The sequence below is a fragment of the Sitophilus oryzae genome, unplaced genomic scaffold (genome assembly GCF_002938485.1).
Source record: "Sitophilus oryzae breed Bouriz unplaced genomic scaffold, Soryzae_2.0 scaffold_562_pilon_pilon, whole genome shotgun sequence".
Classification (NCBI taxonomy): Eukaryota; Metazoa; Arthropoda; class Insecta; order Coleoptera; family Curculionidae; genus Sitophilus; species Sitophilus oryzae.
This window is the reverse complement of record NW_022147154.1, coordinates 3,148,971-3,162,467: the sequence shown is the minus strand read 5'-3', so window position 1 is coordinate 3,162,467 and position 13,497 is coordinate 3,148,971. Positions and strand designations below refer to the sequence as shown.

Here is a 13,497-nt window from a genome sequence, read left to right as displayed (position 1 = left end):
ATTATTTTTGTAACGGAACCCTTTGAGACAACATATTTATACAAATTTTTCTATACAAAGTATTGGAAGAATTGCTTTTGACATTTTTTGGGCAAATAGGAATTAAGTACCACCCTCTGGACCCTGATGCTTATACAATTGTGTTTACAAAAAAAATAAGGATATCGCTTCTATAAGAATATAGAGGGTGTTTCAGAAAACATGTGCCATCTCTCGCGGGGAGATTCCCTCACGTAAAAAAAAGATTTATTTTTCATATCGACATAGATCCGATTCTGCTTTGTTTCGTAGCTACAGGGTGTTAAAATTTTAATAATTTTTCGATTCATTATAATTTTTTTTAGTGTTTAGAAATGTTAGCGTTTCGAATGAAATTTTGAGGGTAAAAGTTACTATTAGTGTTATATATTTTAATTCTAAAAAGTGCTAAAAAAGTGTCGTCATCAGGGACGTGCATATGGGTTATGTTCTTGTGTTCTTGTTATGTTATCATATTGGAATATATTTCAAAAAAAAATATGTGCGCTAATACTGACTTCTTTTCTTTTGATATCAAAATTGTGTAGACCGTTTAAAGCCAATTAAAAGTCATCTCTTGATATTCTATCGAATTCGACCTCCTTGATGAGATCTTTTTTTATCACACATTTGACATACACCTCAATTACTTACCTTTTTCTTTAAGTAGTTAAATAATAAATCTTATTAGACATAAACATATAAGTTCACATTTAAAACTTTCACAAGTATAATATTACCATTTTTTGAATGTTGCTATTAGACTTGGATCAAGGCAAATTAATAAAATTGCGTTTATCTTATCAAGGAGGCCGAAATTGACAAAATATCAAAAGACAACTTTTAATCGGCATACTGCTTATGCCGCGACCGCACATGGACTTCGGCTTTCCGTATACACATGCGGGCATCACCGAGCTCGATAGCGACAACATAGAGACGAGCGCTCGGAAATCGCCAAATGCCGTATGTGCGGTCGCGCATGTTACACTGTTTCGCTAACAAGAGAAAAAAAGTCAGTGGCGCAATGCTTTTTTTTGGCGCTTTTGCAAGAAAAATATTTCAGTGATATTTGCACCCCCACATGCACGTTCTTGGTATATATGTCGACACTTTTTTAGCTTTAAAATATATGTCGCATTTATAGTAACTTTTCCCTTTTTTATTCGTAACGCTGAAAGTACCGTATGATCGAGAAAAAACAGCGTCAGCGATGACTGTAAAATGAAGATCGCTGTCATTTTATGTGTAAATGTATATGGGAAGTCATTGATCGTCATTTCCCAGCCAACTGGACGCCGTTTTTTCCGATCATACGGTACTTTGAAGACAATTACAATAAATCGAAAAAATATTCAAAGCAGAATCGGACCAATGTTGATATAAAAAATAAATCTTATGTTTACGGGAGGAACTCCCCACGAGAGATGACACGTTTTTTGAAACACCCTGTATAAACAAGGCTATTATAGCGGATATGATCGTCAAATACCAACTTCGGGTGTCGATTTTCGTGTGAAGAAATAGTACAGAAAATATGTTTAGTACAATAAGATGTACTGAAAAATAAAAATAATAAAAGGTCGGATTTCATTCCTACACATGTAAATGCTAACCTGGTATAATATTACATAGAATTCCTCAAACTAAACTATCAGCATATGTGATCTTTTTTTATCACACATTTGACATACACCTCAATTACTTAACTTTTTCTTTAAGTAGTTAAATAATAAATCTTATTAGACATAAAAATATAAGTTCACATTAAAAATTCTTAAATTCTTAAAAAGTTTTATGGACATTCTATTATATTTTATTAAAAAAGAATGACAACACCAAAAAAACTTAAGTTACAAATATGAATTATAATAATACATTTTCAAATCATATAATTTAAACTTTATTCTCTGCATCTTCTTTTTCTGCTTGATATTTATAATGCAAATCTTGACAATCATTATTATCAATATGGATCCATCCAGTCTCCTTCATATGATAAACTCTGACAATACCACCTGTAATTAAAGAAAAATATATTTTACATCCTAGAAATATTCTGAATCATTTACCTGAATAAGCATCACGATGAGTGGCATGATAGATAGACCTACGCCCCAAATCATAGGCCTCTTCATCAGTCAAGTCCCATCTATAACCAGAGTCCAAAACACCAAATGCATAAATTGATCCGGAACCAACACTGAAAACTTTGCCAGGCGTACGAGTGCCTTCTGAATCTATATAGTATAATTGGGGTCCCTACAGATAGTACAATATATTAATAAAAAGTTATGTAAATATGAATATAGTTAATTACCCTCTTGTCCCAACCAGCCAACATCATTCCCATACTAAGACCCATGCCTTTGTAATTGTATACCATGTTTGACATTAGTTTTGAAGCAGCTGCAACAGATATACGTTCCCTGTTTCTGAGTTCATACATTCTGCATTGTTTAGAAAGGACACGATCCCAGTAAACACAGTCTGCAGCTCCACCAGCCAAAGTGCCTTTAATTTTTGATATAATAATATGTTATCTTTTATACTGCTTCTAAGACACTATGTTGTATGAATGATATACTTACCTAACAAGAAATTATTAATTTCTACAATTTTCTTCATTGTTTGTGACCCAATAAATTGTCCTCCGGTGGCACGTGAATCGACAGCTAAAACTACACCCCCTTGGTACATAAAACCCAAAGTTGTGGTACCATGATCAAAATTAATTTTAATATCACGACCTGCATCATCTTTTGATAGGTTTGATAAACTTGTAGCAGGCTAGAAATACATCAAAATTACCAATATTATAAATAAGCATAATATATTCATTCAGTATTTCAGCATAATATACACATCAGTATGAAAACTTACATTTTGAAATGGTGGGACTCCTAGTTGGATGTTACTCGAGAAATTACCGCAGAAATTATTAATATCATAGTTTAAACTTCTTTCGGACTTAAAGGATCCGAAATCTTCCATTCCACAAATTTCAGCTAAACTCATTTTTGTTGTTTATAATATGTTATAAAAAAGCTATTCAGGATGAGTTTACAAAACTGAAATTTAAGGTTAGTTTGTAAACTTCGTCTTATTATTATTTTTTAACTAATTAAAAGCCTGAGATACTAGGACATTGCTAGGACTATCCGGCCTGCAAATAGGACACTCCTCTCGGCAAGATGAATATCAATGCTGAAACCGGATCCGCCTAAGCAGATTTGAGTCCGTTGTCCGAGTCTGAGTAAAGCTGCTAAAGGCTTACTTTACCCCACGAGGACTACTTTGTTTACGCGGTACCCGAACCGCGGCCATATCATCACTGATATCAATAGATATGTCTTTCATCCTAGAGCCGTGCTAGAGCTTTGAAGAAAAAGATCCAGAGATATAAGATAATAAATAGATAATTATATACAGGGTGTCCCAATATTCCGTCGACATAGAATTACTACGTATTTTTGGAACCAAAATAAGTTATTTGCCCATAATTTAACCTCTATACAAAAGTGCCCCGTTTGTCCGCTAGAAAGCGTCAAACTTTAAAAAAATAAACACATATTTTATTTTTTCAGATATTTTAAGAACCGTTATTCCGATTTGAATGAGATTTTGGGCGTCTATGTTTTGTTAAGTGCATTAACATTTGACTTTTACAAAAATCAAGAAAATGTACGGGAAGGGTGAAAACTACCCCACCCCTACATAAATTTTAGTATAAATATTTTCCAACTCCACCGACGACATATTTTCTTTTCGCAAAATGGTCCCTCTAGTATTTACTACATTTTTTCTCTCTTGTAAAAAAAACGCCACATCACATAGTTTTTGAGAAAACAATTTTTCGAGTGGACATGGAACATATTTTTTTAAAGTATAACATATTCATTGGTACGTACACATTGGCGCGCTGCGCCGTGAACGCGCGGCACCCGCGCACCTATTCAACTCTGTTAGTACGTGTTGGTACGTGTTTTCAAGATGCGCAAACAGCTAGCGGCGAACCATCTCCAGGTCGGTTTCATGTCGGTTTTTCGACGCTCCGCTTTGTGTGTTCGTTGTTCAGTTGGGACGGCCGGTGAAGACACCGCGCGCATTTATCAGTGACTATGTGTATTTTCTTTGAATAAATTCCCTTTTTGTGTTTTTCTTTGAATATTGTTTATTAATGGAGTGTTTAAAGAGTCGCACTACTCATGATTAAAATTGCGTAGTTTTTCTCGGACGATAGAGACATGATTAACGACTAGACGAATGTTCATGGGATTTCTATGGATCGCGGGATGTTCGTTAAAACAAAAACAGCAACGCGCGGCGAACGCTTGGAGCGCGCGCCTTGCGTTCGCGGCGCAACGCACCAATGTGTACGTACCATTAGAATAACATATTTTTTTGTTGAGTTAATTGCACATAATATAATTTACCTTTATACAAAAGTGCTTCGTTTGTCCGTTAGAGCACCAATCAAAAATAAACCCGAATGTTAATTAATTTAAAAATTATTATTAAGCTTTTTATGAAGCTTTATTGTTAAATATAACATTATTCCATATTTTCGCCAAATGGATTATTAGAGCATAATAGATTTTATGTTTCTGCGCCTCCATAGTTTGATGTGACAAAAAACATTTTTTGGAAGTCAGCTTTGGAAAAAAAATTTCTCAGAAAGTATGCACAGTAACGTTTTTTACAATAGACAAAAATGTAGTAATACTAGACCATTTTACGAAAAAAAAAATCGTTCGTCGGTTGAGTTGGAAAATATATTATTTAAACTAAAATTAAAGTAGGGGTGGGAGTAGTTTTCACCCTTAAAGTACATTTTCTTGATTTTTGTAAACGTCAAATGTTAGAGCACTTAGCAAAACACAGACACCCAAAATCTCATTCAAATCGCAATAACGGTTCTTAAAATATCTGAAAAAATGTGATAATTTTTTTAAAGTTTGATGTCCTCTAGCGGACAAACGAAGCACTTTTGTATATAGGTAAATTGTGTCCAATGAACTTATTTTGATTCCAAATATACGTAGTAGAAAAAACCACGGAATACTGGGACACCCTGTATATCTATGTTAATATACAGGGTGAGTTTCCTACAATGTGCTCTATGGGTATCTCGGAAACTACTGGCGATAAGAGAGTCAGTTAAATGGGGAAAAAATTGCAGTTTTGTGGGATCATAACTATATGCGCCTTTCAGATTTTTGAAACGTTCATGGCTTCATGTTGCGTTTTTTAGAGAACGACTTTTAAGACATGTTAAATGTTCAAAAAATCCGCCATTGCTTTGAGAGTTGCATCTTTTTAAAACTGAATTACTACCTATTCTCACAGAAGGACCGGTCGACTTAATTAAACTTTTCTCGTACCGCCACTTCGAGTGCCTCTCTTAATTCATAAGTTCTTTTGTAAACCTTATTGTTAACCATACCGCATAAAAAAATCTAAAATGGATAGGTCAGGTGATCGAGGAGGCCCACGTAATTAGTCCACCTCTTCCTATCCCTGCGTTTGCATAACATTTCTTTCATTATGGGGGTGGGGGGTGGCGTGTCATAATCTAATAATCATAATGAAAGTCGTGTTGGAACCACTCTATTGATGCGCGAGTATCTGTACGCTTTTCTTCATGTGAAAAATTCATATTTACAATTGTTGTTAATTTTAATTGACAAAGTTTGGATGTGACAGCTTCATATTTCTGAGAGCAACGGCGCGGAGGCCGGCGGCGATTGAACTTGTTTCCATGGCTAACTAAAGTGAACTTGTTTAAAAATGATAAGAATTGGCTATAACTCAGTAATTTTTCGAAGAAAAGATATTATAGCTTATATCACTAAAAAGCTTAAAAATAGGGCTTTTTATGAAGTCATGGCCAACTAAGGTTTCCATTTAAAAAAACATTATGTTTGTATCATATGTCAAAAATGACAGGCTTTAGAAGAAAGCTGAGGACACGATCTCTTTAAGGATGTGATTATGAAGAAAAGATATTATAGCTTATATCACTAAAAAGCTTAAAAATAGGGCTTTTATGAAGTCATGGCCAACTAAGGTTTCCATTTAAAAAAACATTATGTTTGTATCATATGTCAAAAATGACAGGCTTTAGAAGAAAGCGGAGGACACGATCTCTTTAAGGATGTGATTATCTACAACTTTTATCTGAAATTTTTTTGTCTAAAATAGCTTATAATGGAATTAGGGTCAATTTTTAAAACAGTCGAAATTTGTTTTTTCGAAATATCTAGTAAGCCATGAACTTTTTCAAAAGAGATACCCATAGAGAACATCGTAGGAAACTCACCCTGTATATAATTATATGAAAAGAAAATCTAGGAATAATTATATCTATATCTCTGGTAAATATTCAATGGGTATAACAAAGAAATTTGGGTATATATCAGGTATAATACCCAAAATGTGTTTGGTATATACTCATTGAGAATATATTTCGTCGGAGAATCACCGATTTCACCGAATCACAAATTTCGATTTTTTATGAAACTGTCTGTTGCTGTAATTTCGATAAAGGCTATTGTGGAGTCTTCGTCATTGGGTATATACCGCATGCAAAACGTCGGGTATTTACAGAAATTTCAATATATCGGGTATTTGCCAGAGATATGGACATATCTATATTTATATCTCTATAAATCTCTGGTGCTTGCCCACTTCAAGAGAGACATATATATATATATACATATAGATAGTGATCAATAATAAACAAGAATGTATATAATAAAACAAAGAATTGTTTTTCAAAATGTTTGACTATTTCTGAGATTGATGCAAATAAATATAATGGTAAATTGACTTAAATAACATTCACAAAAATAATTAGCTTGATTAAATATCTTTCACTTTTTTCTAAACGTTGTGTAGTTTACATTTTCTACTTCTCTGAACTTTAATATCATTTAATTTGTCACCTTGGCTTGTTTGAACGGGTTTAAGTTGTTTGGTTTGAGCATGACTGTTCTGCATTTTATGTTCTTTATCGCTGTTTTTCTTTTTTACCGCTTTCTTTGGAGAAATGTCTGTACTTGTGCAGTTGATACATTTATCTGATTTTGAATACTTTTTAACTTTTACATCAGATCCTCCATCGTGGACGTTCCTGAATTTCTTAAAGGTATGTACCGAAGATAATAATTTGGATATGTTCTTAAAACTGTCGCCTGAGGGTAAAATTTTTGAGTCAGTATGCAATTTATCTACGCTCAACGCTTTGCTCTTCTTTTGCATCTTAGAAATGAGAAAGAATCAGTGATATCAGTTGATCTATTTTATTTTAAATCGTAAAAAAATATATTGAGGATGAGTCTACCTGGAGTAAATTTTCTGGTTCTGTTCTCGAACATGTTCTGAAGGTTCTTCTAGATTCTTTAATCATTTTTTCTCTTTCAGTAGGCCAAATTTTGCTGTATATACCATATTTGTGTCTAGGAATCTTATCACCCTCCCCAAAATGTTCAATTCTAAAAGCAAATAATTTTTACCTAAACAATCTGAATTATTTTTTCTTCACACCTATATTGACTACCAATTCTCCATAACCAGCTCTGAATTTTTTCCAGCCATATTTGCTGTTGCCCTATTACAGACCCTGGTCTACATATACGAAGCCAGGCTATAGCTTCTCTAGCACTCATATGATAATGCTTGATTAAATAAGCTCCAATTAAAGAGCCTGTTCTACCTAATCCGGCCTAGAATAGAGCACTATTTTTGACCCAGCTAAACTAAGGCAGTGGCCCAATATAGCTGCGCGCGTAGGGCGGAGCGGACAATAGTAAAATACGCGTCAATCCGCAATACAACTCGCCTGTAATGCCTATAATCAATGCCTTTAAACGCTTAGCGGTCCTCTCCGCTCTACCCTTCGCTAAGTTGTACGCCTCATATGTAGGGTTTCCATAAAGGCTTTTGAAAATTCCGGACAAGTGAACTCAGAAATTCGGATAAATGAATTCTGAAATCCGGACAAAAACCGGACGTCGCAAAAAAAGAAACTAAACTTATTTATGAACTTTTATAGGTTGCAAATAATAGCCCCGGAATAAATAAAATATAAACCAAAAAAACATTCACTTTCCAAAGGTGCACCAAAAGTGAAAAATTTGAGCGCCAAAGTATATAAATGGCTACTTTCGAACACGCGTCGGTCAAGTAGAGCTGTATCATCGATCATCGTAGAGACCAATGACTAAAGAATCCAAGGACAAATAACACCCGAGAGCAAATTGTGACGATGTCACCAAACAGTGCCGTGGCACATATTTTTCATAACCTAGCTGTTTGAAGCAATATTTATATTCTTTGATAATTGTTTTGACTACGCCTATGGTGTATCATCCGAATTAATTACGAAAAAAACGTATTAAATGTTAACAAAAGGTACAAAACTAGTATCGACGTATAGCACATATCAAGTACATATAGATGTTAATTGAAATTGAAGAATACTTATCGAATTCAATAAGAAAACGCTAAAAAGTTGGAGTGGACTGTTTATTTACCTATGAAACATAACTCCTGGCCCTTTCTTATCGCTGCTGCTTTTACACTTGAAAGCTGAACAACAATCACCATTGTAATAAAGTTTATACAAAGTTTACTACACACAAACTATTAAAAATCGCTAAAATTGTCGCTGGTGACCAAATGATGACTCATTGTTGGCCACCAAAACAAAAAAAAAAGTCACAAATTCTGCTGCAGCCCGTATAGGGGCGTTAGTGCGGCGTTACACGGTCCGTTTTGCAGGATGCCGCAGAAACGGATCGTGGCTTCCAATTATACGATCCTGCAAAAAAGGGTTCGTGCAGCTACTACGCACATTTTGATATTGTGTGGCAGACGCGAAAGAACTATGTCCCTTTCAAAATTAAACATTGTTTTATTACTTGAAGCTAAAAATTTATTACGAGAGCCGAAATGCCGTAAAACCTGGGTTCATCCTTTTAATTCCGAGCGCGAAAGAAGACGAAGATTCGAAAATTTTATTCTAAAATTCGAAAGTACAATGATAAATTCTTTGGTTACTATCGGATGTCTCAAAAATCTTTTGATGTATTGCTTGAAATGTTGAGACCCAGCATCACGAAACAAAACACGACAATGAGGATTCACCCATGCCCTTTGTCGTGCATCTTTGTTGGAATATTCAGGGTTTGATTTGTCCCAAGGGGCAGGTAGCTCGATAAATTGGTCAGTATCAAACATATTTTGCTTTTCGCGATCAAAGCGGCATACCGCAGAAACGTACCGTGCTACGGTTTACATTCAACTGACTGTGTCGTCACCAAGGTTCCCGCATCCCGCAATCCTGCATTGCGGCAGCATGTCGCCGCATATCCCGCAAAAACGGATGGTGTTACATCTGCCATGCCATCTCATGCGATATTGCCATACCGCAAAATGGGACCCGCAGTGCGGGACCTGCAAAAACGGACCGTGTAACGCCGCACTTACATGTCCTTATATTCTTTAGTCATTGGTAGAGACTAAAATAAGGTTAAAATATTCAACAAAGTAGGTAACTGAGAAATTAAATCAACTGTAAGTGGGGGTAAAATATTTTACTAAGCTAAATTGTTTTTGCGGTCAGGTTTCCCGGACGCTTTACCAAATACGGACCGAACAGCCCCGGACACTAAAAATCCGGGCATGTTCGGGTAAATCCGGACATATGGAAACCCTACTCATTTAGGATCGCGCACTAGGTCTATATATTTGTTTTATAGCAAAATACACAGGGTGGTCCGAATTATATTCCGGAAAATTTGGCAACATGTTATGCAGATGAAAATAAGTAAATAAATTCATATAAATGTATGTCCTAAAATGCTTAGTTTCGGAGATACAGGGTGTAGAAATTTCATTTTCATTTTGATTTTTTCCAAATAATTTCTAAAGTAACGTCAATATTTGGATGAAAATTGGTGTCTGCGAGTTTTTTGACATGAGAAATTTGATTTTGATGTCAATTTGACTCCTATTTATAGGGGGCGCCACCTACACGTGTTTTAACCTAAGGTTTTAACTGTTTTGAAGAGTAATAACTTTTCGTCCGTACCTGTATAAAACAGCAGAGTGAAAAAATATACCTCTCCGTGACACTTTTTACGTAATGTCTCTTGGTAAAAATCGCTATGAGCAATCGTTCTTCGTTCTCAAGATATGTTGAATGAAAATAGCCAATAACATGTCATTACTGACAAACACGTTGAGTGGAGAGTTATTTGACTGAAATAATAAATTTGGGAAATATTTATTTTTTTAAATTAATCGTAATTTTTTCTTTGAAAACTCCCTGGCACCAATTTTCATCCCAATATTGACGTTACTTTAGAAATTATTTGGAAAAATCGAAATAAATAATGAAACTTCTACACCCTGTATCTCCGAAACTAAGCGTTTTAGTATATACATTTATACGATTTTTTTTTATTTATTTTTATCTGCAGAATATGCTGCCGAAGTTTTCGGAATACAATTCGGACCACCCTGTAGATACAATACCTTGCAATGAACAGCTATAGCAGCTGGAGCAGTTTCAGAAATATACAAAAACTTTAAAAGGATATCTTTTGGTGGTGTAGATCCATCAGGAAATATCAAGTTATAGTGCTGTATGCCGACTTGCATAAACCTGTAAAACTAGGATAAAAAATCTTTTCTATTTTCTAAATTCAGTTTCCTTACGCATACGAATCGTATAAGACATTGTTGAGCCTTATAACGGTTTTAACATCATTCTTTATGAAATACTTTATGTAAAATTCCGGTGGATGCGAAGTTCTGTTATCGGTAGGACCGATAAAAGCTAAAAATTTTCTAGGCACTAACCAATTTATATCACCAAATTCTAGCTTATTGTATAGATCGTATTCAGAAGAATTAAAATCTTCAAAATTGAAAAAATTAAAAGCTATAGCTTTGGAGATGGCTTGCAGACAGTCCAGTAATTTTAATGTAAACTGGCATGGGTATTGAGAAGCATCAAGAAATGGCCTGTAAATATATGGTTAATAGGACTAAATTGAAAATCTAAACTAAATTTTATATTTTCAAAATGAACAACTGTAATATCGATTTGTAATAGTTTAATTGGGATAGGTTTTTTCCTTTATATCCAATAATTAATAAAATTTTACTAAGATAATCAATAAAATTCCAAGAACGCACGTTACATTAGTGAATTCATTATATTTTACCTGAACGGTCCAACATTTTGCAACATCTTCATTATATTTTTAGGTTGCATATTTAAATAAATAACACAGTAAGCTCCTATAAGGAAGGTTGCATTTGCTTTTTTATCTGGATGGTTGCAAGTATAATGCACGATGCCTTTAACACCCTTGGCATACTGAAGGTATTTATTCAGCTTGGTGCAGTATTTGTACAAACAAGAGATATTTAAAGGTCCAAAATCGTAGTAATAATTTTGATATGATAATTCCTCATCTACAGTGAAATAAAATAAATCTCCATGTCCTCTAAGCTTCCTGTTACAGTTTGACGTCTTTAAAACAGCAAAAAACAGGGTGTTTGCAATAACTTCCACGAAGCTTTCAATCTCGGTTTCGCCACTTTTGGTTGTTCGACTCATTTTCAAATTTTACTCAAAGAAATAGGACGTATTGGCGGACTTTTTGTAAAAAATTACATAAATCAGAAACTGTAAACAATAATTTACAAATATAGCCAAGAAAATTTCAATTGCCCTTTGAGCAAGTTCATTCATTTTTAGAATTTTGATAAATTTAAAAACATTTTGACAGCTTCAGTCAAAATCAGTTTGAAAGGTAGAAAAAAAGCTTTCATAAAAATGAACAAGCTTCTAACTTTTTTCAACAAATATTTTTATTTGTTACATAAAATAACAAAAGCATTTTGCTTGTAAGGCTCTAGTCTACACAGGATTAAAAATTTGTGGATAACTGATATAGATTCAAATATTTAATTTTTTAATATCACAATACTGAGGTGGTCGTTTTGACATAAAAAATCTCTTAAAGAATTTATCTTTTTCCTCATATGTATTCTTAAACTATCTTTTTGAATTATTTGTCATGCTTCTTGTTTGCAGGTAAAATTTTTGTCTTAGATATTACTGGTGGCATGCCATTAGGATTATTGCTATTCCCTCCATTAACAATAAATATAACAGTACCATTTGGTGTATTCTGAATAGTCTGTATTGGTAGTGTGGTAGCAGAGCTATTTAATGGCACTATTAAAGGTGGCGTTGGCGCCACTTTGGGGCATTTTATTTGGATGTGATGGGTATTACTCTTAGAACTAGATTTATTACATTTCAGCTGTTTCTTATATCCTACTTTACTAGGTGCATCTATACTTTCAAATGTTAAATTTTTATCAGTAACTTCTATGTTAGGCTTATCTGAAATATTCAGAAGATTAAAAAAAAGTGCAATGTAAGGAGTAAATATGGATACCTTTATGTTTTGATTTTAATGAATTAATTATCTCTTGTAAATTTTGATTAATTTGAATTAGTTGTTTATTTTCCTTCCTCAACTGTAAAACCTCAATTCTCATTTCCTCAAATTCTTTTTTCTTTTTCTTCCGAGATCTAAACTGTGCTGCTTTATTTGCTTCTCTTTTAAAAGCTATATGTTCTAAATCTCGTTTATTGTTACGTTTATCAGGTTCTTTTAGTCTGCTTATAGGTATAGGTGTAATTGAACCTTGAATATTTTTTACAGAATTTGTTTTTGTTTTATTACTATTATTAGTAGCTGATGAGCTTTCCTCTAAGTTTGGATAAATTTGTGGTGTATGTAACGTGTCATCTGATGAATTAGTAGGTACTTGTAAATTAATGGAAGGATTTTCTATAGCCTTTTTGAAAACTTCATCAAATGGGTTTACATTTTGTAGGTCTTGAAATAGTCCCACTTCTTCACAATTTCTAATCAGTCTTGTAGGCGTTGGCGTTTCATCTAACAAAAATTACGAAAAATATGATATTGCCCACGATGTTCTAGAATATTACCATTCCCAGAGTTTTTAGATGTTAGACCTAAATTCAACATCATCTCGCGTTTCTTTTGATTCCAATCTAACTGATCATTATTAGAGTAACTTATTTTACATTCAGCCATGTCCTTTCTCTACTTGTAACTCAAAAATAAAGTTAATACTGACGTCTGTTGCCTGAAATTCTCAATTATTATAAAAATAGGAAAAGGAAAATAGTTCTGTTTGTGAATTTTATTACCAAACAATTGACGTTCTGAATTGGGTTAAGATCACTTCTTCTCTTTCTAAAATTGGGGCCCCCAGTTTACTGGCTGGCCAGACGTTCAAAAACGCGGGGCCATAGTATTTAAGGAGAAGAAGAATATCGCTGGTATACAAGAGTACAAGAGAAAGTTTAAAATGGTCTTCAAACCAAATCAAACAGGATAATATTCAGACCTGCTTAAG

General features: G+C 33.9%; 2 protein-coding genes across 2 annotated transcripts; both read right to left on the bottom strand.

Annotated features, from left to right (window-relative positions):
- Nucleotides 1–1,816: 1,816 nt before the first annotated feature.
- On the bottom strand, nt 1,817–3,142 carry LOC115887321 (proteasome subunit beta type-5). The gene is made up of 5 exons (XM_030906722.1): nt 2,902–3,142; nt 2,610–2,808; nt 2,339–2,532; nt 2,091–2,280; nt 1,817–2,036 (listed from the first exon to the last, which is right to left on the bottom strand). The coding sequence occupies exons 1-5, from the start codon at nt 3,034–3,036 to the stop codon at nt 1,915–1,917; spliced, it is 840 nt and encodes a 279-aa protein (XP_030762582.1). The 5' UTR covers nt 3,037–3,142; the 3' UTR covers nt 1,817–1,914.
- A 3,645-nt stretch (nt 3,143–6,787) lies between these two features.
- LOC115887289 (dual specificity protein phosphatase CDC14B-like) lies at nt 6,788–13,329 on the bottom strand. Its single transcript, XM_030906680.1, has 8 exons — nt 13,064–13,329; nt 12,504–13,010; nt 11,256–12,448; nt 10,744–11,052; nt 10,561–10,690; nt 7,567–7,745; nt 7,364–7,514; nt 6,788–7,281 (listed from the first exon to the last, which is right to left on the bottom strand). The coding sequence occupies exons 3-8, from the start codon at nt 11,651–11,653 to the stop codon at nt 6,904–6,906; spliced, it is 1,545 nt and encodes a 514-aa protein (XP_030762540.1). The 5' UTR covers nt 11,654–12,448; nt 12,504–13,010; nt 13,064–13,329; the 3' UTR covers nt 6,788–6,903.
- Between the last annotated feature and the right edge of the window lie 168 nt (nt 13,330–13,497).